At 38.9% G+C, this 27,984-nt stretch overlaps 1 protein-coding gene across 1 annotated transcript in view; it reads right to left on the bottom strand.

Annotated features, from left to right (window-relative positions):
• The window catches only part of enpp2 (ectonucleotide pyrophosphatase/phosphodiesterase 2), a 103,372-nt gene extending 78,841 nt beyond the window's left edge, over positions 1-24,531 (bottom strand). The window contains exons 1-9 of the mRNA XM_060822830.1: positions 24,040-24,531; positions 23,718-23,814; positions 20,319-20,474; positions 19,883-19,924; positions 16,031-16,156; positions 14,942-15,002; positions 12,123-12,220; positions 8,686-8,765; positions 7,189-7,308 (exon numbers count right to left, since the gene is read on the bottom strand). Of these exons, the coding sequence (XP_060678813.1) occupies positions 7,189-7,308; positions 8,686-8,765; positions 12,123-12,220; positions 14,942-15,002; positions 16,031-16,156; positions 19,883-19,924; positions 20,319-20,474; positions 23,718-23,814; positions 24,040-24,072 (813 nt within the window). The 5' untranslated portion in view covers positions 24,073-24,531. The remainder of the gene's footprint in view (positions 1-7,188; positions 7,309-8,685; positions 8,766-12,122; positions 12,221-14,941; positions 15,003-16,030; positions 16,157-19,882; positions 19,925-20,318; positions 20,475-23,717; positions 23,815-24,039) is intronic.
• Positions 24,532-27,984: the final 3,453 nt, after the last annotated feature.

Genomic DNA, 27,984 nt, shown 5'->3' on the forward strand with positions numbered 1-27,984 from the left:
CCTGAATTTTCCTGGATAGTGTAAGTTTCTTTGGTTATTGTTTGAGCTCCACCCATTCAAGCAAGTGAAGGGTATTCCATCACACTGCTGACCTGTGCCTTGTCGATGATAGACAGGCAGTGGGACATCAGAAGATCAGTTACTCACGCAAAATTCCTTTCACTTGCTCTAGAAACCAAAGTATTCACACAGCTAGTAGTAAAAAATGAGGTCTGCAGATGCTGGAGATCACAGCTGCAAATGTGTTGCTGGTCAAAGCACAGCAGGCCAGGCAGCATCTCAGGAATAGAGAATTCGACGTTTCGAGCATAAGCCCTTCATCAGGAATCAGAGAGAGAGAGCCAAGCAGGCTAAGATAAAAGGTAGGGAGGAGGGACTAGGGGGAGGGGCGATGGAGGTGGGATAGGTGGAAGGAGGTCAAGGTGAGGGTGATAGGCCGGAGTGGGGTGGGGGCGGAGAGGTCAGGAAGAGGATTGCAGGTTAGGAGGGCGGTGCTGAGTTGAGGGAACCGACTGAGACAAGGTGGGGGGAGGGGAAATGAGGAAGCTGGAGAAATCTGAATTCATACCTTGTGGTTGGAGGGTTCCCAGGCGGAAGATGAGGTGCTCCTCCTCCAGCCGTCGTGTAGTTGTGTTCTGCCGGTGGAGGAGTCCAAGGACCTGCATGTCCTCGGTGGAGTGGGAGGGAGAGTTAAAGTGTTGAGCCACGGGGTGATTGGGTTGGTTGGTTCGGGCGGCCCGGAGGTGTTCTCTGAAGCGTTCCGCAAGTAAGCGGCCTGTCTCACCAATATAGAGGAGGCCACATCGGGTGCAGCGGATGCAATAGATGATGTGTGTGGAGGTACAGGTGAACTTGTGGCGGATATGGAAGGATCCCTTGGGGCCTTGGAGGGAAGTGAGTGTGGAGGTGTGGGCGCAAGTTTTACATTTCCTGCGGTTGCAGGGGAAGGTGCCGGGGGTGGAGGTTGGGTTGGTGGGGGGTGTGGATCTGACGAGGGAGCTAGTCCAGTTCAGATTCTGATTCATGGTACCTCCACAAAGTTGAAAGTGGAAGAATGTAGCAGAGGTAATTCCACAGGGAGATGGTTGCAGTCTTGCTTTGTTGGAGCCTTTGACTGTGTGGCACTATTATTTCTTCCAGTTATCAGCCCAAATCTCAATGTTGTCCAGGTCTCGCTATCTCTAAATTGCTTCAATTTCTGAGGAGCTGTGTTTACCACTGTATGTGATATAACCATTGGTAAATGACCCCAATTCTCACTGTATAATGGAGGGAAGCATCTGAAGATGGGTGAGTTTTGGTCAAAACCTGAAGACCTCCTGCATAATGATCTCCAATAACCAAAACCATCTTCCTTTGTGCCAAGTATGACTCCAAGCAACGGAGAGATTCTCAGTGCCTTCAATTTTCCTATGACTGTTTGGTGCAATAGTTGGTCAAACGTTGCCTTGATGTCAGTCACTCTCATCGCATCTGGTAATCCAGAATAACTCAAGCTTTGAACCATAAACCACAATCACTTACATTGCCCCATTACCCATTTCATGCCAGCTTTGTGACTACATGTACCTTGTCTCATATTAATAAGTTTGTAAGACCAAATAACAGCAAATCTTTAAACCAGAAATCATCTCATAATTTTCCAAATACTCAAACTATAACAACAGTGCTATCAATACTACGGAGCTGAATTACTGCCTTCTCAGTAAGGTTCACGCATCCACTTTCGTGTTTCTACTTTACTCTAAATCTCCTGTGTATATGAAACCAATGTTCTGTGCTGTGACCACAAAGGCATGAGTGAATTTGCTTCCTCGTTTATTAAGAATTTGAGTCTCTGTTTGCTTCCATCTAATTAGTCATTTCTTGCTTTTATTACATCCTTGTTGCTCCTCACTGAGACTGTATTAAACCTTCTCCTCCGTTGTATTTTAATTTCAGGTTCATGGTACAGTGCAGTACTAAGGAAAGGCAACACTATCAGGGAAGCTGTTTTTGTGATAAAATATGAAACTGGTGTGTGCTATTCAGGTGATTACCATGGGACCAACGGAAGAAAATGCCATGACTTCTTCATGCCCTCCTCAACATTTATCGCCCAGAGTCACTAAGGCAGACAATATAATGACTCGAATTTCTAGACGTTGGGCTAATGTCTCCCAGGGACAGGATTTCCAAGTCCCAATCGGTGCGAGGGAGTAGCAAACACCATGACGTTCACAGGGATATACGGCTAACTGCATCAGGGCACACTGGGCAGCCAACCAGCAGCTAAGGAGTTGGGAACTGAAATGATGAGTGCAACATGCTGTATTAGGAAGTCTCAATACACACAGAGTAGGGCCTGCTCTCTAAGACATTCCAAGATCTCTTCTTGCATCTCCCACATGCAGGAAAATTAAAACAATTGGATCTACACATTCACCATCACTATTCTAAGTAATGTCTGCAGTAAGAATTGTATACTGACATTCAGGACGCAAGTTTCACTATATGGCCTTTCCCAGTCAGGGGCACTGATGGAACATAGATATCAATGGCCTTCTTGGTCCCTCTGACATAAGGAATACCTCTCAGCAAGGGTCCAGTGGTAGAGGCTACCTCTGTATTAACAGCAATGTAGTAGCTTCTGAAGAGGCCCCCACTAGCACCTGTATCACAAGGACAGCTGCCACGTGCACCTCAACTGCAACCAGAGATCAGTGAGCAAACTGGCGCCACCTCATTCAAGGCTGCAAAGGCTCGATCATGTGGAAGTGGTTAAAATTGGGCACCAAAATGGACAGACCACACAGAGTTGATGACTTGGTCTTTTTCACTTGAAGGTTTGCACATTTTTGGAGCACCATGTAAATACCATCACATGAAGTCTGATGGGTGAGCATCCTTTTATTATTGCTGTATAGGAGAAGCGGGAAGAAATGATAAAGGCTGCAAGGGTCTATGAACAGTGGCAGTAAAATTTCACATCTTCAGTATATCGAGTCTTCAGTAGCAAGATCCACCTTCAGTGGAAGTGCTCTCTCAGACAGCTGAAAAGGGAGTTCCAGACTATATTATTAAAGGAACTCCAATAAAATGCCTAACAACATGTTAAATACATCCTCAAGCCCCCTGTCAAGCTTGGCTACTTCTCCAGCCAGACCATCTCTGCCTTCTAGATTTTCCTCTTGCTCTTCTTCTTCATCTTCCTCTGATAAGCGGTTTCATTTCGGAGCCTCACTTTCTCTGGAGGGCCATGTTTAACAAAGAGCAGTAAATCGTTACAATGTCTCAGGCCCTTGTGGGATGTACTCCAGGGAACCAGTCTGGGCACCTAATATTAATCTTCTGAAACCCATTAACCCTCTCGGTGTCTGTCCAAGTGTACAGATACCTTTGATTATAGCGTCACTGTGCCTTCATCTCAGAACAGAAAAGTAGCCATCTCTTCAAATGATCTAATGGCAGAGCAGATTTGATGAGCCAAATGACCTAGTCTGCTCCAATATCTTATGGTCTTATTTCCCTCATCCCCTAGATGTGAGGAGGGGCATGGAGAGCTGCAATGATCTGGACTATCACAGCAGGAAGGAGGAAGCTCTTGTTGTCACAGACCACTTGGCCATTTAGGCAGTAAAATTCATTCCTGTTGATGGTTCTCACTGGCTAAATAATAAGTTCCTTGATGTTCATGGAGATGCGATCAATGATACCCTGCACCTAGGGAAATCGCATGAAGGAGATGAAACCCTTTACTCCAGAGCATCATTATTCAGGAATTGACTAAACCACCCACCTTTTAATAGTAGTCACGAGTAACCCAAGATGGATAATGGACAGCTACCTTCCACAGAAAACTGCCAGAGGAGAAGAAGTGGCTTTGATGACTGCCAATAGGAAATGGTGACCAGTGCTACAAGAGCATGGTCTTCTGTGGACAAATCTCAATTACCATTGGCTTGGAGATGGACAGGCTCCTATAATACCAATTCTTAGTCATCTCAAGCTTGGTCCGTCTTCAGCAGTTGATCTTATGCTGAGAATCAGGAAAGTTCAGTCCATTGTCTTTCAGGGTATATCGGAGTTAAATAATCAATGCTGCTCTTGACAACAGCCCTACTCTCTGCTGGCATTTCAACTATTCCCAGTCTATAGTTAAGAGGATAGATCCATCTTCCCCAGTCAACCATCCTCCCCAGTCAATTACAAGAATAGATGTTCTAAACTGGTGTAAATTCTACACGTAGCCTTAAAACAGCAGTCGACTCTCTTGTTCCTTGGATGTTGCCTGACAAGCTGTGCTCTTCCAGTGCCACACTTTTCGACTCTAACTCTCCAGCATCTGCTTGCTCCCAAAGCCAGGAAGCATCCAATTCTGCTGACAGAACTTTGTTTCAACTGAAATGAAAGACACAATTGCTCATTCCAGTAAATCTATTGACAATCATTGTCTCATAGCCATTATCATAGCTACCATCTCCAGTGGGATGTAACATTAATGGATCACAGAATGGTAATTAGAGGGAATTCCAATAAAATGAAAATCCATCGGTTTTTATAAAAAGGTGGACAATCTGCTCCACTACATTTCCACTCAAACAGAGAAGACAAAATATCTAACCCTAGTGAGTAAAACCCCAAACACTGCCACTTGAGGTGAAATAAAGGTGGATCAATTTAACATCATGTCTCACATGCACATTATAAATTCTAATGGATAGACAACAATAGCTTTGGGATTTAGAATGAGGAGGGACTCCCTAAAACATACTTTGCTCATGTCCCCACATCCAGTCATCCTGGACACTGACAACAAGAGTTCTGGCAACCTGACAATTTTCATGGTATGGACAATAAGCTCAGTCCTTTCCCAGTGAGAAAGAAAGGTCACTCACACTGACCTGCACATGCACTTTCATCTCTGGCAAAATACAGATCCCATCCCTAAAATATCAAACATGTCACGTCATATCTGACCTCTGCCTGCAGCTGTGGAAATACCATAAAGTCTGCAGTCCATTGTTGAAGACCCACAAATCACCAAGTATGCTCTCAAAACTGCAGTTCACCCACAGGTTACGAGGAATGACACCTCAGTCAAAGTTCCCCTCCCACTGAGTTCAAATCTAACTCACCCCAACCTAACAACTAAAGCCAAAGCAGCTGCTTTAATGTTCGTCCCCTCCCGTCCCTTCAATCCACACTGTTCCCAGCGCAGAAACTACATGCTTTCAATCCTTCCACTTACAAGCACCATGCAATCAGGAAGTGCAGTGATTACATAAATCATGTATGGAAATGTATCCTGATCTGGAATCCATGCATGCAAACAGAATGTATTACAATTATGAAATTCCTTTCCAGAAAGAACTTGTACATATGATGCTTTTCATAACGGAGGTTTGTACAGACAGCTGAGTAGTTCTGAAATGTAGGAAACATGGCAGCCAGTTCACAAACAACAATGTTCCACAAACAACAAGATTAATGGTTTAACAGTCTGCCTTTCTTTCATGATATTGGTTAAGGGATAATTGTTGCCAAGAGCACCAGGAAATATGCCCTGATTTTCTCTGTATTGTTCCAGAGGAACTGTGACATCCATGAAGTGGATAACTGGAGCCTCGGTTCCAGCTCTCATCTAAATAAAAAGATCTTTGATAGAGTAGCATTAGTGTGCCAGCGAGGTTCCACTGAAACCTTGAATGGAGCTGGAGACCCATAGGCTTGTTGTCTCAGACAGTGACTGCTATCATTGCATAAAGATCAAGCCGTTCCTCGGAGTACTGTTCAAGGTTCAAACGTTTTCAGCTGCTCCATCAATCATGCACCCCGCTTCTCTCCCCTCCCCCACCCCATCACAAGGTCAGAAGTGAGGATGTGCATAGATGATTGCACCATTCATGATTTGTCAGATACTGAAGCTGACCATCTTCAACAAGAGAGAATCTAACCATCACCCCTTAATATTCAATGGCATTACTATCATTGAATTCCCCACTATGAACATCCTGGAAGTTACTGTTGACCAGAAACTAGATCAGCCATATTAAAAACCGTGGCTGCAAGCATAGTTCGGCAGGTCAACATCTATAACACACAAGTCAAAGAATCATACAGCAAGAACTTTGTCAGCAGTGTGATGGAATACTCTCCACTTGCTTGAATGAGTGTAGTTCCAATGACAAAGAAAAAAAAGCTCAACATCATCTCAGGCAAAGCAAAGCAGTCTACTTTGCTCATATTCCCATTCCCAACATTCACTCCTTCCACCTACTGACACACAGTATTAAGGTGCACTGTTGCAACTCAACAAGGCTCCTTTGACAGCACCTTCCAAACATGCAACTTCATCACGTTGAAGGACATGGGCAACATGTATTTGGGTACACCACCCACCTGAAAGCTGCCCTCCAGTCACACACCACCCAAACTTAGAACTATACAGTCATACTACACTACAGTGCAGAATAAGGGCATTCAGCCCATCAAGTCTAGACTGACTGTCCAAACAGCATTCCACTCAGACCCAGCACTTTCCCCATAACCCTGCACTTCCCATAGTTAATCCACCGATCCTGCACATCCCTGGATACTACAGACAATTTCCCATGGCCTAACCTACCTAACCTACATATCTTTAGAAGATGGTTGGAAACCAGAGTACGTGGCAGAAACCCATGCAGACACAGGGAGAATGTGCGAACTCCACACAGACAGTTACCCTAGAGTGGGCTCAAACCCGGGTCCCTGGCATTGTGAGGCAGCAGTGCTAACTACTGTGCCAACCATGTTACCCCTTAGTCATTCTTTCACTGTCACTAGATCAAAATCCTGGAACTCCCATCTTTAGAGAAATGCAAATGTACTTATATCAAATAGACTGCAATCATTCAAAAAGGTGTCCCACTACCAACTTCTCAAAGGCAATTAAGGATTCCCACTTGACCTTGAAAGAACAATTTAAAAAATAAATTAAGTATTTAAACAGAGTATAATAAATCAGTTGATTTAAATTTGTGTCTTCAATATTTCACTGAGTACAGGTAAAACAAAATACTGCTACCTTTATTTCCTTTTCTTTAAGTTGTTTATAACATGTTAATGAAACATTTTCACTGAGAGGTAAGAGTGGACTCCAGTTACAAGACAAACTGCCCTGCTTTCACTCACCAATCCTCAGAATTAGACACATTCAGAACTTACCGGCTGCCCTCCCCACCATCGAGGATTCAACTTTTCTCTACCTCGAAGGCTGAAATTGGCATCAAACACAGGGTCATGCATCAAGTTGCCAACAATTCCATGTGATTCAGGATAAAGTCCCTTTGTACGAGGAAACCAAAGCAAATTGATTAGATGTGGGTTTTACTCGTTAGAATTTACACAACCTTTTCACACTGAGTAATTTCACTAGGGAAAATATACATCTAAGACCAAAAATTAGAACTGCAATTCAAAGCTGTACTTCTACATTATTTATGTAATAGAAAAGAGCAGGAAAACTAACATTTGTGTTTGCTTGGAAAGAAAAAATAACAGTTTAAATGAGTTTAATACTCCAACATTTTTTTTCCCTCTTATTTCAGCTTCCAATGTATTGCTTATTCACTAATTTCAAAACCTGGACTCCATACTGCACATAAAATGTGCTGAAATTTTAAAAGAGGGGGAAAAAGGTATTGACACAGCATTAACAAAAACGCTATTGCCATTAATGAATCCCATATATTTCCTTTTCCTATGCAGACAGGGTTGCTACTATTTTGTACATTAAGGCTTGTTTATCATGAAATTAGTTTAAATCAGGGTCATGGACATGGCACTCAACAAAAAAGCAAAAAGAAGAAAAAAGATTGCACACGATTACCAATAAAGATTTTTTTAAAATTCTAAAGCCCAATTAGTTCGCAGCCCTCATTTAAGCTTAGTACGGTCATATGTGTCACTTAAAAGAAAATAACCTGCACATTACTATTCTGAAAGCCTCCATTATTAATAAATTTTTAGAAAAAAAAATCTTCCTGAGGGGACTGACAACATTTTGCAGTCTCGTGCCCTCATGCGCCACCAAATCTCCAGTATGATGGTACCCCATACATGAGCTATTTAACGTACAAGTCATCACAAATAAGCCTTATCCATCCTCACCAGAAGTTCACATATGAACTTTCAGCAGGGTCTACAAGCAGCAATCAGACCAGAAAGAAAAAATATAAAATGCTGGAAACAGGTTTGTCAGCAGCTAAAAAGAAAAAACACAGGTTAGCTTTTCAAACATGGACTTCTTGTCTTTTTTTTTGGTGTATGGGTGAATTTCAGCAAATTAATTCTTGTTTTTCCTCTCCTCTTCTTTGGAACACTTGAATGAATTGAAGACTTTTATTTACTGCCTCTGATATTGGCCAATTTGACAGAAACAGGGAAATATACTTGAGGTTTTCCAAATCAACATAGCACAACACCCCACACCATGCAGCACATCCATCTAAAAGGACTAGCATGTGAATCACCACCACTTCGTTCACAAAATGTAAAGAACAATTTAAATTATATCAAAATACTCACTAATATCAAAATATATTCAATTTGAATTCAAGAATCCAAAATCTCAATATTTCAAATTCAATAATTTGCCAGAAATAAAGAAATTTGATCACTATTAAAATGCATGTTGCTACTTTCACAAAATTTAACACTTACAGTAGCAAGGGTGTACATATTAGGGAAGGTTTTTGTCGGATAAACTGGTCTCATGTAGGGGGCATGAGTTCCACACGATCCTAAATACAAAGAAGGTTGTTACCATCTGCAAAAATGCGTGTTACAACATTGACACTATGCCACTGATCACTATGGGAAAGCAAAATGAATATGTGGTGTTCTGTAAATCATGACAAATTTTTATCACATGGGTATAGTATATAGTTCTCTGAAATTATCAACTTGCATTTAAAAAAATGCATTTACATTTGAAAATGCTCAGCATCTGCATTTATTTTTCAATCATTGCACAATGGTTGATCAGATTTTGATGAAGGCAAGATGTGGAGCGTCAATTCAAATGAACATCTGCAATTCATCAGAATATAGGTTGGTAGTTCTGTATCAAGCACAAAACCTTGCAACAGTACAAAATCAGAGACAAAGTGTGCACGCAACATAGGATTATACTGTGTTAATACAAGGAACATACCAATAAAACCTTCTGGAGTAGATTTTAACTTTGTGCAACTTTCTACAACTGGTGACAGGGATCAGAATAAATTAAAAAAAACATAAATGATGGTAATCTGAAGTAAAAACTAAACCAAATACTGGAAATGTTCGTACAGGTTAGACAGCATCTGTGCTGAGAAACCAAGTGACCATTTCAGGTTGATGACTTTTCATCAGAACTGCAGAAAAATTGAAATGTTTTAAAGCCAATACAAGGGAGAAGTATGAACAAAACGGACTGTCAGTGTCAAGATGTAGGTCATGAGAGATGAATTAATAAAAGATTTAATGACTCAGGCCAAGGACAAAAAGGTCAGAATGGAAGCAAGGTGGAGAGTTGAATTAAAAATTGACAGGGAGCTCAGGGTCATGCTTATGAAATGAGTTGGAGTTTCTCAAAGTGGTCACTTGGTCTACATTTTGCCTTCATAATGTGGAAGAGACCACATTGTGAGCAGTGAATACAGTGTACCAAACTGAAAGATGTACAAGTAAATTGCTGTTTCATTTGGAAGGAGTGACTAGGGCCTTGGATGGGGAGAAGAAATCAGCAACTCACTTTGCACTTTTCCTGTTTTTTTATTTCTATTGAGGTCAATAGAGATGTCGAACAGGCTGCCAATTCACCATTAGCCATTTTATGCTATTGCACTAAATCAGAATCTACTCCATTGTATCTGCACAGCAACTCAAATTCTCCAAATGCTATTGATAGTCAAAATAAGACAGTTACTTTGAGAGAATCTCTTTTGTAACAAACAAAATACAAAAGGCTTTTATGCTGTCACAGTAGAAACAGTGAAACCTATTTTCTCCAAAAGCTTGTATTTTGTAGGTTTTCAAGGAGTACAGGGTTTGATTCAAACCACAGATTTGTTTGACTTTACTTATGAAATGTTGTATTACTTTGTGTAAATTAAACAAAACTGAAAATAAGGACAGAAAACACGTTTATCTAAAGAGATTAATTCCTTCCACTTGGAAACTCTAATTACTTTCCACAGAAAATAGCTGGATCCTACTGGACAATTTGGAAGATAAACTGCTATCAGAGCAATATCTCCCCCTTTTTCTCTCATGGTATAAAGTTTGAAAATGAATTATCTGCTGAAACATCCTCTTTGAAGCAGAGAGAATTTGAAGTAAATTTAAAGAGGGAGGTGAACTGTTGGTGTGACAGAGTTTCCAAAGTAAAAGATGCCCACGTTCTGAGATTGTGTCCTACATAGTTTGTCTTTGCTGATAGGTTATTTTGATATGCACCCTATAATGGTGCAGTATATAATGCTGTCTGCCCAATGTGTTCAGTAAAGATATTTGCGTTGCACTGTCAGTGGAACAAGTTTAATTAGACATCCTCAAATTAACTGTCTCAGACTGCGGGTATGTCAACTGCTGATTCCTTTTCAATGGTGAACCATTTAAAGGATAGGGCTGGTGAAAGAGGGTAAGATAAACATTACACTTTAAAGTACTTTGCCATACATAGATACATCACCATTAAAAGGGATCTGAATTTACAGAGCACTATAGCATAAATGGAGCTGATTTACTAAATTTGGAGTGCATCCCACTTTTTAAAATGCACCATTCATGGTGCTGGAGTCAGTCCGAATCAAGTCAGAATTCATTAATTGCAGGTTTTTAGGCAGTTTGAATGACCTGAAGCATTATGGTCTGTTGACTGCTAATTCAAATCTTATTTCTGCTTAGAGAGAATTATCTCAAAGATTTGCATGAAATATAGAAACAAATAGTATCAAAAGAAGCAGTTTCAGAGTTAGAAGAATTCAGGCTCACACTTTAGAGAACCAAATCTCTCAGTCCACCAAAGTGGAATATGTTTATTTTTCATGTTTATTTTCACTTTGAAAACATAATCAGACATGTTAACACCACTGTTTCTTGTGACAATATGAAATATGAGTTAAGTTAGAGAATAAATGCATTTTTATGTTGAAGTTACGTTCAGAATTTGCATGAAAAGAAAGTAATGTTTGACAATTTAATATTTCAAAAATTCAACATTTAGTAATATGCTTATGGGGAATCAGTGGGTCATAGTATTTCAGATCAAAAATTGTTTAAAACATAGGTTTGTGATACACAAAGACCATAGGGTGGTGTGGTGGCTCAGTGTCTAGCACTGCTGCCTCACAGCACCAGGGACCCAGGTTCGATTCCAGCCTTGGGCGACTGTCTGTCTGGAGTTTGCACATTCTCCCCATGTCTGTGTGGGTTTCCTCCGGGTGCTCTGATTTCCTCCCACAATCACAAAGATGTGCAGATCAGGTGAATTGGCCATGCTAAATTGCCCATAGTGTTAGATGCATTAGTCAGAGGGAAATGGGTCTGGGTGGGTCACTCTTCAGAGGGTCGGTGTGGACTTGTTGGGCCAAAGGTCCAGTTTCCACACTGTAGGGAATCTAATCTAATCTAAAATGCTGGAGAAACTCAGCAGGTCTGACAGCATCTGTAGAGAGAAAGCAGAGTTAATATTTCAAATCCAGCGGCCCTTCTTCCAAACACGTTTCTCCACAGATGCTGCCAGACATGCTGCATGTTCATGCTAGTTTCAGATCTGTCATTGGTAGGTGACAGTTGTTCATAGAATTAATGTGCATTTCATATATGAATGTACCATAGAGGCAAATTGCAAATCATATACAAATATTACCTTAAAAACTAAGAAAATCACATACGCACACCACTGAGTTTCTGAATGGATACAGCAAAATGTATATGACCACTCAAAAACAAGTTGCTCAGAATCATCAAAAAGCAAAACTTTTATCCACAGTCACTCAACCTGAATTTGTTTCCATCTATGCTCTTAGAGATTACATCAAATCCATGTTTCAGTAGGCACAAAGATTAGCCAAAATTCATTACAATGGAAGCTTTTCTAGAAATAGTCTTACTTAGTTTTTCAATGTTGGGCATGACCTTGCCTCCTTTCTTCATATATGAAGCTCGAAATCCATCCACAGAGAAAATGATCAGTGGTGGACGGGTGAAGCTAAAATGTGATATGCATAAGTGTTAAAGCAAGGCGTTCATAACAAAGTCTATGCTGATCATGTGTTTATTACATTCAGTGACACTCTGTATTAATCAATTATACATGAGCACTTCTTCTGCATACGTCAAACATATACAGCTATAAAAATATACACAAAAACAGTTGAATTCAACTTCCTGATCTTCACTATTAATGATTATTTGGATTGATCTGTCTTGTCACAACAATAAATCAGGTGATTCTATGTGGTTACATTACTTATGAGAATCAGCAGGGGTTCTGTTGTACGAGTTAACATGAGGAAACGTGTTGCACTCATTGTGTGGGCAACCACAAACTCTTTTCTGGTATGACATAAATCAACCTTAAATGAAACGTATATTGCTATTAACTCAATTGCATTTATGAAACAAAAATTAGTTTCATACTGAATTGAGGGTATCTTATCATTTCCATCATTTACATCTCACCCACACAAAGTTCTAATACTTTACTTCTCCACCTAGCTTACCTGCTTGTTTGTGTACAAAGTTTTGACAAAAATGCTTTGCCATCCTTTGAGAGGAGCAGACGTATTTCCACACATGGTAACCAGTCACTTATCACAGAATAATAAAATACTGCAACACACGAGGTCCATCAGCCCATCTTGCCTTGGCAGAGCTTTTCAATTTGTCCAGAAGCCCTGTAACTGATTTACCTTTCAAGTATTTATCAAATTCCCTTCTCAGAGATGGCATTGAACTAATTTCCACCGCCTTTTCAGTTAGTGACTTCCAGGTTACAAATAACGTGTTCTTCTCATGTTTCCTCTGATCCTATTAATCACGTTAAATCTCTATGCTATGGTTAACAACCTTTCTGCCATGGAAAGAGTTTGTTTTTCTTATTTTCTCTATAAAATCTTTCATAATTTTGAATGCCTCTATCAAACTCTCCTTTCCAATTTATCTGTGTTGATGAGAATTTCAGTTTATGTCCCTGATGCTCACTTCTGATATCCTTCTTCACCTTTTTCCGCATCCCATCTCAGGCTTTGACTTTTGTCCCACAGTCTGATGGCCAAATTGAATGCAACAGGACTATAGGCAAGGGCCTAACCAATGTTTCACAAACATTCAATGTGTGGTCTTCTCACCAGCATCTTAAACACAATGGCCTGGAGTTTCTGCCCACTTGTGCTGCTTTTTGTCAGTACAATGGACCCAATATAAGCATATTCAATGCAAAGGATCACTAAATCTTAAGCACAAATTGCACTCAGTGCAACTCAAATTTTCACAACCGTTCGCATGAGTATCAAGAACACAGTGCTAGAAACCTGGCTCACCCAGAACAAGGCCACGATGCTGGATACATTTGTTTTACCATCAAGAGTTTCTCAATCATGTCAGTTTGCATACCTTCAAGGTAGTTCCAAACAATAAACTGGATTCCAGTTACTATGGTTCGAATCGGTACAGCTTGAAAAGGTTTTCCACAATTTTCTTCAAGATGAAATTTTTAAGGAGTTTTATAGCTGTACCATCAATCTAAAAATGTTTTGTACATTCTTAATATCACAGAGTCATAGAGATGTACAGCTTGGAAACAGACCCTTCGGTCCAACCCGTCCATGCCAACCAGATATCCCAACCCAATCTAGTCCCACCTGCCAGCACCCGGCCCTTATCCCTCCAAACCCTTCCTATTCATATACCCATCTTAAATGCCTCTTAAATGTTACAATTGTACCGGCCTCCACCACTTCATCTAGCAGCTTATTCTATACATGTAGCACACTCTGTGTGAAAATGTTGACCTGTAGGTCTCTTTTATATCTTTCCCCTCTCACTCTAAACCTATGCCCTCTAGTTCTGGACTCCCTGACCCCAGGGAAAAGACTTTGCCTATTTACCCTATCCATGCCCCTCAATTTTGTAAACCTCTGTAAGGTCAACCCTCAGCCTCCAACGCTCCAGGGAAAACAATCCCAGCCTGTTCACCCTCTCCCTGTAGCTCAAATCCTCCAACCTTGGCAACATCCTTGTAAATCTTTTCTGAACCCTTTCAAGTTACACAACATCTTTCTGATAGGAAGGAGACCAGAACTGCACGCAATATTCCAACAGTGGCCTAACCAATGTCCTATACAGCCGTAACATGACCTCCCAACTCCTGTACTCAATTCTCTGACCAATAAAGGAAAGCATACCAAACGTCTTCTTCACTATCCTATCTACCTGCGACTCCACTTTCAAGGAGCTATGAACCTGCACTCCTGGAAAATAGTTGAAGTGGAAACTTGGAGGGAGGGGGCCATCACTTGTCAAAACAAGAGCAATTCTGGACACAATCTGCACCGAAATCAGAGAACATGCATCTTAAATGGAAACACCACCATATGATTGGTGAATTCTCATAAATGGAACACTGCCTGGTTACAGGAGATTCAACAACTTGTACTGCCAACAGTCCTAATTTTAAAGAGGATCATGATTAAAATACCACAGTGCATACTGTCAAATCTATTACAAACTGGGGAATAGTCAATTATGCTGCTTATTAGATATATAGCTGATCAGATATATAACTGTTCAAACTGATTATTATGATTCTAAATCTAACTTTCTGCTGAAGTCTTCCTTTAAAAATAAAATCAGCACTACACATATAACTGCCACAGGAAAAACATTATCAATTATTGCAGGACTCAGGTGGATGTTAATTTGTACATACCCTGCTGGACAATCTGGTGTCTTCAAATCTTCACATTCTTCATTCAACCAATGTGTTTCACCTGGTATCAAGGTTTATCATGTAATTGACAAAAGATTTAGACTGTGGGACTAGCATACATTAAAGTATGAAACAAAATCTAATCTTTGATTTGATGAGTTCTAAAAAACATAACCTATATGTATAAAGAACATAGCTGAAAATTAGCTTGCATGTTTTTAATTTTATTATCGAAAACATTCAAAAATCTGCAAAAACTTAAGATTTAAATAAAATTTTGGAGAAGTTTTAGAACATATTCAATATATGTTCTATAGAATATACCATATATATTCTACTCGTACTCAAACATGTAATATTGTTATGGACAAGAAACCTGACCAAAGAACAGATAACTGCAGTCAAACCTTACAGTGTAACTCCCAGTGTTAGAAGTACCAAAAATGTGTTCAGTAAAGAAAGTTGACAGCACTACAATTTCAACTACAGATATCTCAGTTTCTCAAAAGAGTAACTTGTTGAGATTTACTGATGTTTACAGAACACAGGTTAAACCTTGCACACCAACCCCATCCCAATAATCTTTCATTCTCGTTTTAACCTAATTTTAACAATGTTGGGCTGGATTTTCCAGGGGGAAGTGGGGATTTAGATCAGGTTCTGGGGGTGTAGGTGGACTGGAGGTGGTGTAGGCAATCATTTCTGCAACGTAGCTCGAAGTTACAATCTAACCATCAGGAAATATGGGCCAATAAAAGGTTTCTTTCAGAAACTTCAAAAGACTAAAAATTATTGACGTTGCCATTAATAAATGAAAGCACTTACATTGTCTACTCAATTCAGGTTCTTCAACCTTCTCCACTTCTGTCAACTCCAAGATGGAACATTTTATATAGTAAGGTTTCTGAGACTTGGTCCTGATCATAGTGTTTGAATCTTTTGTTCATTAAAAGTTATGATCAGAAATAGGGATGCACTGACATCTTCTCAAATCAGTGCTCCCATGAAATGAGATTTCCATCACGTTTGCAGTCTTTAAAGACTTGGGCTTTGCATATCAGAAGGAATTATGGAATAGTCTGAAATTACCTTTGCATGCAACTAGGTAGTTGGAGCAGCAATCTCCTCTATTCATGCAATCTTCAGAACACTGGCAAACATATTCTTCATTTCGTGCTTCCCCACAACGGTCTTTGTTGCACTCCCATGCTCGACCTAAAATATGTGGGAAATTAGTTTTCCTGAGGTATTTGGGTCCTTGTCTTTTGCAAATTACCTTCAGTTTGCCCATCTTGTATTACCATTTACATTTATTAATGCCATATCTCAAAAGTCTTTAACATAGTATGTTAGTGTAAAACAGATCACTGTATTGGTATTTGACAAAAGTATTTATCTTAATAGTTCACTGATATCAGTAAAATTTCTCAACTAGCACATGCTCAAGCATTAAAGATTATTACTGTATTCAAAATAAAGCAGAACCACAAAGGGGGAAATCACTTGGACACTGCCAGAGGAGGAATAACAGGTGAAGAAAAGAGAATAACTGGTGAGAGGTACTCAGAAAGAATAAGGAATGATGACAAAGATGAAGAGAGAGGAACAGTGAGAAAGACTGGAGAAAAGTGTAAAGAGATATAGGTAAGGAAAAGAGGGAGCAAGGAATGAGCTCAAGGCAGAATGGAGTTTCAACAGATAGGGGTGAAGAGAAGGACTGGAACCAGCAAGCTATCCATCTCTCAAGCAGTATCACCAATGAAAATGTTTCTGGAGTGAGAAAGCAATGCACTCTCTCTCCTTCAGTCAGCCTGGATTTTAATTTCATTTCAGATGGGAGTTCTTCTCCCTGCATCCACGCACATATTATTGTCTCAGTAATAGTGCAGTTAGTGGCAGAATTCAAATCCATAAATGAGGGCCAGATTTTCATCTTAATGATGAAAAGATGTGCATTCCTTGGTAGATCCATTTACTACTGCCACAATGCTAACGGTAAAGTCATGATAAATTACAACAGCTCTCTAAGTGATCCAGCAAAAAAAAACATGTGAGTAAGATGAGCAGATGAGAGATGGAGAGCATTACAGTACTCAGAGAATGAGACAAGATGCTCACATGGACAGAGAATCAGGTATGTCACTGAGAGTATAGCAAGTTAAATTTTGATTAACTTTTCCAATTTCATGTATTTCAATCTGCCTAGTTGCATTTGGAAGCTTCCAGCAAATTACTGTAATGTTATTCAATAGCCACAGAATTGAAAGCATCGAAAACTAGAATATTCAGTATTTTATAGACATCTTGTAAAGTTATTGACACAATTAATTAATTGTTTCACCAATGTACATAACGAGTATTACACTGAATTCTGTGCCCACCTACTGTCTGAAAGTGTAAAACTGATAGACAGTGAAACAAATATATAATACATATATTATAGTAAATGTATTGGGTAGATTTCTATAAAACTTAAGAACAAAAGAAGTTATTACTGGCTTTAAAGTAATTTATTTACTCCTCATTGCAAGAATTAAAGAATTTTAAGAAGTACAGTATTGCCAGTCATTCACCAACTGTTGATGTCCAGAAAAAATTGCAACTCCAATGAATTAACCAAAACAAATATAGCATACATATTAAAAATACAAACATATCTCCAATTATTACTTCCGTAACATAAACTATACCTGAACAACACAAGATTAAATGATCTGCTGCCCAGAGTCTATATGTGAAAAATGTAGTCAGGCTAAATTGGAGGCCTCATGAGATACCCATCAGGAAGCATTCAACAGCAATCTGGAAGGATTTTGCTGTCCAAATTTTAACTCTGTAATAAGGTACCACACAAGAAACATTATAGGTTCTTTAGAGATGTGTAAAGCTTAATCTTCAGCTTATGGCAGTGTAGTAAAATAATTTATTTGATTGGAAAAGATTAAAGTTTTACCCAAAACCTGTTCCACAATAAAAAAAACTTTGGATAAATAGTGCGGCGCTCCCACAGCACTGACTCTCCAACAGTACAGTGCTCCTTAAGCATTGACCTTTGGAAAGTGCGGCATTCCCTCAGCACTGACCTTCTGACAGTGCGGCGCTCCCTCAGCCCTGGCCTTGGGACAGTGCGGCACTCCCTCAGCCTTGGCCTTGGGACAATGCGGCGCTGGTTGGGATGCCACGCTTCTAGGTATTGCCGTGCTTGTCTCTGTTTGGCTTGTCCTAGGATGGATGTGTTTTCCCAGTCAAAATGATGTCCTTCTTTATCTGTATGTAAGCATACTAGTGAGATGGTCATGTCGTTTTGTAGCTTGTATGGGGCAACTTTTTCACGCAGAGGATGGTATGTGTATGGAATAAGGTGCAAGAGGGACTGGTGGAAGCTGATATAATTGCTACATTTAAGAGGCATATATGAATCGGAATGGTTTGGAGGGATATGGGCCAGGTACTGGCAGGTGGGACTAGAATGGGTTGGGCTATCTGGTTGGCATGGACAGCTTGGACCGAAGGGTCTATTTCCATGCTGTACATCCCTATAACTCTATGACTCTAAATGGTAGCATTTCCCTGGTTCTAACTATCCATCTGCCCACTGTAAAGACTTAGATGCTTCTGTTTTTTTTAAGCCATTCACATGCCGGAGTTTGGCCCATTTGGCCCAATATCTCCAGCCAGTAATGTCCAACCCCTCACCAATTAATTCCTTCCCTTCACCAAAATCAGAAGCTTTACCCACTTCCCATCAGGGGCAGATTTCTGAACCTGCTTTCCAAACAAGACAAGGTCAGCCAAACTCTAACCTCAGATATTTTCTATTTTCTGAACTTCTCACACAAACTCATAAATGATCACATTAACTGAACACATTAGTACCAGAACTCCTAAGTATACTAAAACCTCAATGCTGCAAACCAGCAATTATATTTTGTTCAAAACATCAGAGATGCTTTAGCTTTCTCGAATACCTCTTACCAAAATACAAACTAGGTAATGAGATTGTTTGATAACTTTTCCCATGCCGACATCAATGTGACAAGGGTTTCTTTTGAGAAGTAGCAAAACTCTCCCAAACAGAAGAGGTCATTTCCAATAACAGGGATCCCTGCAGATTTCTGAACTGCTCATTGGACTCCCATAATTGTTTCATTTAAAAATTCTTCCATTCAATAATGCTCATAAACAGCCACCTTCCAGCAGGCAGTGATCAGTTAGCTCAGTTAGGTGGATTACTGGTTTGTGATGTGGAGTGATGCCAACAGCATGAATTCAATTCCTGCACCAGCTGACGTTACTATGAAGGATTCTCCTCCTCAACCTCTTCCCTTCAATGGTGGTGTGGTGATCCTCAAGTTAAATCACCACCGGTTGTCTTTCCCTAATGAGAGAGCAGCCCTATAATCTGGTAAGGCTATGACAACTTCACTTTTACTAGTAGCCAAAAAAGGCACTATAATCTGGTGCAGAAGCTTTCGCAGAATTAGGATCAATTAACTGGCTGCACACAGGACTTGTTCTAACGCTATTTTTTCCTGAAATTAGAGGGTGATTCACATAGTTTTTTGACATAGTGTCTCACACAACAATTTGTTAAACTCATCTGACCAGCGATGAGGAGGTGCCAGTGTTAGACTGGAGTGGACAAAGTTAAAAATCACACAAAACCAGGTCATCTGAAGGAGCAGCGTTCTGAAAGTTTGTACTTCCAAATAAACCTGTTGGACGATAACCTAGTGCTGTGTGAATTTTAACTTTGTTCACCTGAAGAGGGCAGACAAGCTCAAGTGGATGTGTTAGAGTTTGACCTGATCAACCATTGCTAAAAATAATGTCTCTTCAATTGAGCCATTTTTAAATGGCCTCATTTATTCCGAAATTGGTTCACATATAATATATCACAGTTTACCAGCACTATATAAGCTTTAAATCTCACTAACTCACCTGCTTGCCCTCTTGATCGAGGATGGGCACGGGATAAATAACCTAAAGAAGAAAGAAAATAGAAAAATAAAAAAGGATCACTGAAATTAAGATGAAAATAAAAATACACAGAACAATAAGTTTTCCTTTGGATATTTAGAGCCAGTGTTGAAATCAAAACTATCTTTTAAACTTGGATCAAATATTTTGGGTTTTTTGGGGGAATAGGTGGAAATGGTGAGTTGGTTAAACTGTCTTATCACACAAAGAATTGACAGGGGGCATGTTTGCAATTCTCAGTTACTTTAGAGCACCCTCTCAGCCACAGATTATACATGGCAAATCGAAATAAAGTCATAAAGACATGGAAGAAAGAATATTTAGAGGCTAACTACCTTCAAAAGACATAATAATTCTGAACATACATCAAAAGTATGTTTAACTCTCTATTTCGTACCTGTCTTCAAACAAAGTTGATCAAAATCTGAACAGCAGCTGTTATAACTTTTACACAAATTGTCACAACGGCAATTGGGTGGAGTTGCCTCTTGCAGTTCAAAACATCTGCCCCTGCATGACCCAGAATTAGAAGCTCGGGCTGAATCTGAAACAACTGTGTAAAAGAAGAACATAAAGAATAGTTAGGAATAGCACACTCTGGAAAGTAAAACAATCCAGAAAGTTGTTTAGAATGTAATTCTTCAACAATAAAAGCATTATCCATATACTATCAACTGTCAAGCTAGCATTTTAATTAACGATATTATCTCTTGCTATAATATTTGAACAGTTATCTGATTGAAAGACATCGATTATGCACAAGTTTAAAATTCTAACTGGTACATTATTTAATCACACTATCTATCCCAACATTTTTGATGGTAACTAAAATGAAGTGGCAAGATGACAGCAAGATAAAGGGCCAGAGATAGTCATCGTAAGATTTTTGGGTGATGCATTACCTAATTTCACAGATGTTAGATAAATAAAAATGTAGCCAGAGTGCAAGAGCAAAAAATGGTTTTGATCAAAAGAATATTATCTAAACAAGACAAGACGTCCATCCAAGGAGATCTCAAGTAACACATGATATGGGTTCATTCAAAAGGTTGTTTTGCCTCAAATGTACTTAAAGTGTTGAAGGGAAAGAACATTTTCTTTAAAGATCCATTCTTTTGGAATAAATAGTAAGTTATACTTCCCCTCTGCAATAACAAAATAACTACTTGAACAAAACTGACAATATTGCTTCCAATTTCAATTCTCTAAAAGAGGCACAGTATATCATAACACACCACAGAATGTAAAGGCAGAGCAGCTGGTTTGTTTAGGGAAACTTCAATCAATTATTTTATGACAGCATACTAGTTGTTTTAAAACAATAAAAGTATGAGTTTTAGGCACTTTGAGTCCTGAATACATAAATAATTAGCACAAAGTCTTTGAATAATTTGCTGCTTCCTGTGTCTTTTTTGAAGCTTTTGCATTATATTGACACTAAAATTGCAAAAGTACAGCTGTGGTACAATATCTTTGCCATTTAATTTCTACATCAAAATTATAGAAATCATAAATTAATACATTTATGTGAAAATGTATGAAAACACTATTTATCCAGTTAGTTTAAACTACATAGCTATTAATATTCAGTACATTTGTGACATTAATGAAATAATTTAAAATAGCAGTGATGTAGGAATTATCACTTCAAGAGCCTCAGATAGCATGGCAAACTAACCAAATTAATCTTCAGCTTTTCTAACACCTGAATAGAGAATATTATTACTATTTAATAGTTACAATATTTTTCTAACCCATAGTATAAATTAAAGACAGTTATATTTAATTTCCAATATTTCCAGTCATGGAGATTAGGGTAAACATCAATGGCCATGAAGTTCCAGTAGCTGACGATGACTTTTCTAATGAATGATTAACATGGTGATGCAATGCCTTGAGAATTGATTGAGTAATGATCTGATTACCAGTAAAACCACAATAGTAAATGTTACTTCATTTAACTGTTTCATTGTTTTCATCTGTGCAAGAATACAGAACTTTCTCAAAAATATTTCCTCAGTAATGTGTTTGATTTGTTTTAGAATTTATGAAGAACATTATCAAAATTTCATATTTAATTTAGTCAGTAATAGTTTATATACAAACTGTTTCTATTTTCATGCAAAACAAATCATAATTCCAGTTACTTATTGAAGTCCCTTTAAAATGATAATTTCGATATTTGCATTAGATTTCAAAGTGAAAACCAGATATCTTGTCAGTTCCTTTCTAGTTAATACAAGTAATTTGGCTATAAATTGATTAATGAACGTGAACACTATTATCACACCGACTTTAACAGCTTTTCATCAATTTTCATATTCAAGGTATTTCAGTTTTTAATTCAAAGTAAACTACCTGTTCCTCAAGAAAACAAATACGTTTTCATAGAAAATAATTACTTTGATCAGGAACTTACAATATTATTAATCAATCTAAATTTGTACATAATGTCAAAAACCCTCAAATCATTTAAAGTTAGGGATTGAGTAATATGTACATTACAGTGCACAGCTGCACCATTTCAAAGCTGAAACACAGAAAGGTGTTGGTTATGTGATTAATGCAAAACATTAAAGGTAAATGTTATATTAGTCTACACACATCTTGATGGATATAAGAAACTTTCTCATTAATAGCAACCAAAGTAGTCTATTCCAAAGTTGAATATCTTGCCATAAAAAATGCAATATTTAATTGGCAAACCTGCTAACTACAAATTCAGTAGCCAATTGAAAATTCTGGACATGGTGTAATCCTGGAACATTTAAGTTTTCAACAGCTCAAATTAAATATTTCCAAAATTAGAATTCTTAAAATTCTAAAACGTTGATTGCAGAATTTAACTATGGTCTGTGTCTCAATGCTAGGTACATTTACATATTTCCAAAACTGTAATTTCTTCAGCATTACAGTTGGTGTTGTAGCTCTTCCATGGCACACGTATACAACAGGGCTATGTTGTTCTTCACTGGAGCATTCAGAAATAATGCAGAGAAAGTTACTTTAATGCCCCAGCCTGATTACTGAGAAAAAGTTATATTGGAAATAAGCACTATGCTCAGTGTCCATACTATACCATACAGCCAACTACATTCTGAGTCCATTTATGGACATATTATTGATAATAGCAGTTAAACTTCAATTTAATAAACCCAGTTTAGTGAAATTGTAAATTATATTCAATTTGTTAAATGTCTCAATTGACAAATAAACTTTTCCAGTGAATGGAGACTTTTCAGTATTCAAGGAGTACGCAGTTCCATTGCAGTGCAATAGTCACTGAAACTTCCCACTGAATTGTTCTGTAACATGATCAAACCTATCGTGGTTGTAGGTGTAAACTGGACAATAATTAACAGTGAGGTTATCATTGTTTAACAAGCAATGCGACTTTTCTGGCATGTGTTGTTAACGTGGACCTTGAAGTGCTAATTTGCTTGTAATTATATGGTCGATGTCTCCTCCTCGTTTAATGTCAAATTAGAGGCTGTTGTACTAGCTTGCCTGTGAGGAGCAGGAAAATGTGCAATGTGGTCGGGCAAAGTGAGCAGCAACCATCAGAAGACTGGGTTTTTCCCCCATCTGCAACCTGATGCACAGTTTAAAGGTCGGGTGCATTTGTGTCAATTTAAAATGTTGGAAGACAAGGAGTGTATAACCTTGTATTAGGCTAAAAAAAACATCGCACAAACTACGTTAGCACCCGATCACAGTTACAGCCTCCATCCAATATAATATTTTTTTTCTAGACTTTGTAACGGAGACTATAGAAAAACAATGAAAAACAAAGTACCTTCACGGTTGCTTGTACCTCCTGATCTTTGCACGCGGCGCAAGCTAAATCCTTGGCAAACATTTACCCCGGCTATGAATGTCAACACTGAAATGATCTGCAAATAAGATTTATTTTAGTATATAAAAAGAAAAGAATGATGATTAGCTGACACATTGGTAAATCTTTCACTTCAACGCTTGAGCATATAATACTCCGAGACAATTGTGCGAGGGCGACATGGTGCTTTTTTTTCCCAGAAAGTCAACTCCAGATCCGCAACAGAGTGATTCAAGAGCAAATATTACTCCTCGAAAAGCCCGCGGCACCACATGAGACATACCTGGGACAACTTCAGGTTAATGGTCTTCGACATGGTTGTTCTTAACAACCTTCCTCGCTGCTGGCTTCCTGAAGGAACCTCAGACTGATCCCACCTGTTCAGGTTGTCAATCTAAAGCGTGTCTGCCTGTGTCTCACTGGGTCATGTTTCACATTGAAGAGCGGATGAGTTGTGTTTCTGATTTCTGTTTGAAATCACACTTTGTTAATTAAAAAACAAAAACTTGCCACGTTGTTCCGCAAAACTATTTTTTCTCTCTGTCTCTCTCGCTCTTTTAAACAGCACGTGGATTCTCCCTGCCTTTTGTGTATGTTGTTTGAGCTGTGCAGGATCTCAGCTGTTGAAGCAGCTAAACGCCGCCACTGTTCTACACCAAATAGTGGGGCCTTTGTCCGGGAGAAGAGGCAAGGCGAGTTGTGTGATGTACAGCTGCCCCCGTTACCAGATCTCTTTTAAAACAGTGTTTGTTTAGTAGGAGTGCGTTTGTGCCAGTTTCCTGTCTGGCAGTTTTCCCCATTCCCTCGCCCCTCCCCCCTTCTCACAGATTATAAAGATGAAAAAAAAATAGAGGCTGTCGCAATCATTTGGGCTGAGAGTGTCCGTAAACAAAAAAATAAAAAGTCCCAAGGCTGGTTAGTAAACATCAGCTAAAACCATGAATTGACTGCAGCTCGCTGCAATTTTAAGGGAAAGTTTTGTTTCCTTTCCTGACGCCCTCTGTCGAAATAAGTCATGACCTTTCCCGGTTACCTGACTGATAAGAAGGTCTTGAGACTGCAACTTTGTACATAAAGCCGTCATTTCACTCGTATCTTGAACAGTTAAAGTCTTGTAGGCAGGAAAAGACTAGAAGTTTGTACTGGAGAAGAACAGGGGGACTGTGCGCTTTACTTTTCAATAAAAGGGCATATGAAAGCGTGGTATTTTAAGAGATTTATCACAGGTAGTATTGAACAGTTGATTTAACTTGATTTAAATAAATCACGCGCAAAGTTTTGGTTGATCATTCAGCAAATGTGTCGCAATGTAACATTAAACAGGCAGTTGAAAATTTGTGCAAGTTCAAGAACCAGAAGAAACATTTCACTAATAAGAAAACAAGTTTTCTGACCCTTTTATCTGATAGCTTGGATCCTGGTAGATGTGATTTTTTGCTAATGTGTGCTCTGGAGAATCACTTGTGCCATGCACTAATATGCACAGTTCATGCATCTGCAATTTATGCTGCCCCACTAGCACAAGCTCTCAAATAAAAAAAAGTGATAAAGAATAGGATATTGTTACCTTGACGTTACCAAAAATGGTGTTTTTGATGTAAAACAATGCATGCAAGTAAATTGTAACCATCATCTTTATATCAATGGATATTTACTTTGCAGAACTTACAACAATCTCAGTAACTAATAATAGGATGAACAATTCCAACACCTCTGGGGTAAATCACAAAACACCACCATAAACAACAGTAGATCTGGTTTGGTCAATACTTCTTTTTACCCAACTGCAGCATAAATTTGCTTCTATTGCAAAATATACAGCCAAGCACAGGAAAGCAAATATTTTAGATGCTGGAAATCTGAAGCACAAACAGAAAGTCCTGGAAACATTCAGCAGATCAGGCAGAATCTATAAAGGACAAATGTTGACATCACAGGCATAGTAAAAAATGAGGTCTGCAGATGCTGGAGATCACAGCTGAAAATGTGTTGCTGGTTAAAGCACAGCAGGTCAGGCAGCATCTCAGGAATAGGGAATTCGACGTTTCGAGCATAAGCCCTTCATCATTCCTGATGAAGGGCTTATGCTCGAAACGTCGAATTCCCTATTCCTGAGATGCTGCCTGACCTGCTGTGCTTTAACCAGCAACACATTTTCATCACAGGCATAGTCCATTATCTGATGTACTTGTGCAGTGCAATGATCATCACCATCACACACATTTTCTTTAAAGATGCTCCCTTGATTGTTGGGTGTTTCCAGGATTCCCAATAGGGAATTGAATTTTTTTTTTCATCATTCATGAAGTGTGGGTATCACTGAACGGGCCAGCATTTATTTCCCGTACCTAATTGCCCAGCGAGCGGTTAAGTATCAACCACATTGCTATGGGTCTGGAGTCACATGTAGGTCAGACTAGATAAGGATGGCAGTTTCCTTCCCAAGAGGACATTAGTGAACCAAATGGGTTTTTCATGGTTTCACGGTCGTTCCTTAATTCCAGTTATTTATGGAATTCAGATGCCACTACCTGCCATGGCATGATTCAAACCCAGGACCATAGAACACTACCAGGGTCTCTGCGCTAATAGTCCAGCAATAATACCACTAAGCATCACCTTCCCTGAAATAAATATGCAAAAAAGGGAAATTTACAGAGCCCTGGGAAAGAACACAGTTATATCTAATAAAATTCACTTTTAGACAAGTGAAATAATGGGTTGAATGGTCTCCTTCTGGATTGTAAGATTCAGTGACAAAGGGGAGCAGAGAGTCACAGGTATAATGGAGATAGATGAACGGCAGTAGCTTCACTTTGGAAAATTTTTTAATTCATTCGTGGGATTTGGGCATCGTTGGCTTGCCAGCATTTATTGTCCATTCCTATTTGCTCTTGAGAAGATGGTGGTGAGCTGCCTTCTTGAGCCGCTGCAGTCCGTGTGCTGTAGGTTAACCCCCAATGCCTTCCGGGAGGGAATTCCAGGATTTTGACCCAGCAATAGTTGCTATACTTAACTCTCTGCAAAGGCTAGCAATCAGGTATGCAGTTTCTAAAGTCAATGACAGCATTATTTCAGTAAATTGAGAATGTGCCAGCATAAGTGTACTGTGGAATTCTCTAACCAGATTTCCAAAAGACAGTTGACAATGTGTCATGCAAAAAGCTATTAGTTCAGTTCAACCTCGGAAGTGATTTAAGAATTGGCTTAAGAATAGAAAGCAATAAGTATTTGTTGGAGAGGATATCTTGGATGGGGAAGATTCTGAAAAGGGGCCCAGGGATTGATGTTGGAATCAGTACTGTTTCTAATTTGCATCAATCATTCGGATTGTGCAACTTGATGCAAATATAGATTTCGGAAGGACATGGAGTTCACAAAAGACAATTCAGAAATGATCAAATGTACAGATCCAACACGTAATTGGGCAGATCAGCAATGAAAACATAATGCAGGCAAATATAAAGTGCCATACATGAGGATCAAAAGGGTGACACAAAAATTCCATGACTGCTTTTAAAATAGCTCAGAATAACAATGCAAGACATGTAAGAGTTTTATTGGATTTAATACCCATAATGTTAGTCTTTAGACCAAGAGAATTTTAGGCACAGGAAAAAATAAATCTTACTTCAATTGTAGAGAATACTGGTGAGACAACACCTGGATTATCACATGCAGTTCTAGTCTCCATGCCTGTGGAAAAATAAACTTGCCATAGAGTGAGTTCAGTAGAGGTTCACTGGACTAATTCCAGGGATGAAGGTACTGAAGTTCAGAACAATGAAATCCAATTTCATAGTAAGTTACAAAATTCTTAAAGGAATAAACAGAGTAAACACAGAAAGGATGTTTTCCCTAACAAAGGGCGTGGTCTGAGAATAAAAGGATGAGATTTAAGGATTGAGGTGAGGAGGTACCTTTTTGGGAACTTCTTCAATTAAAAGGTGGTGAATCTTTGGAGTTCTCTATCCCAAGGAGCTGTGAAAGTACAGTCTTTATATAAATGGAGATTGAGAGATTTCTTGTTATTAATGACATCAAGGGATAGGGGGATAGCATAAGAATATGTATCTGTGTAATATGAACCTTTACACAACAAATGTATCTTACAGGACTGGGACTAACATTCTTGCAGGGACATGGGTTAATGCTGATTTAAACTAGGTTGACAAGAGGACAGGAATCTAATAAGGAGCATGAATTCAAAGGAAGCAACACTTGTAAA

The sequence above is a fragment of the Hemiscyllium ocellatum genome, chromosome 4 (assembly GCF_020745735.1).
Source record: "Hemiscyllium ocellatum isolate sHemOce1 chromosome 4, sHemOce1.pat.X.cur, whole genome shotgun sequence".
NCBI lineage: Eukaryota > Metazoa > Chordata > Chondrichthyes > Orectolobiformes > Hemiscylliidae > Hemiscyllium > Hemiscyllium ocellatum.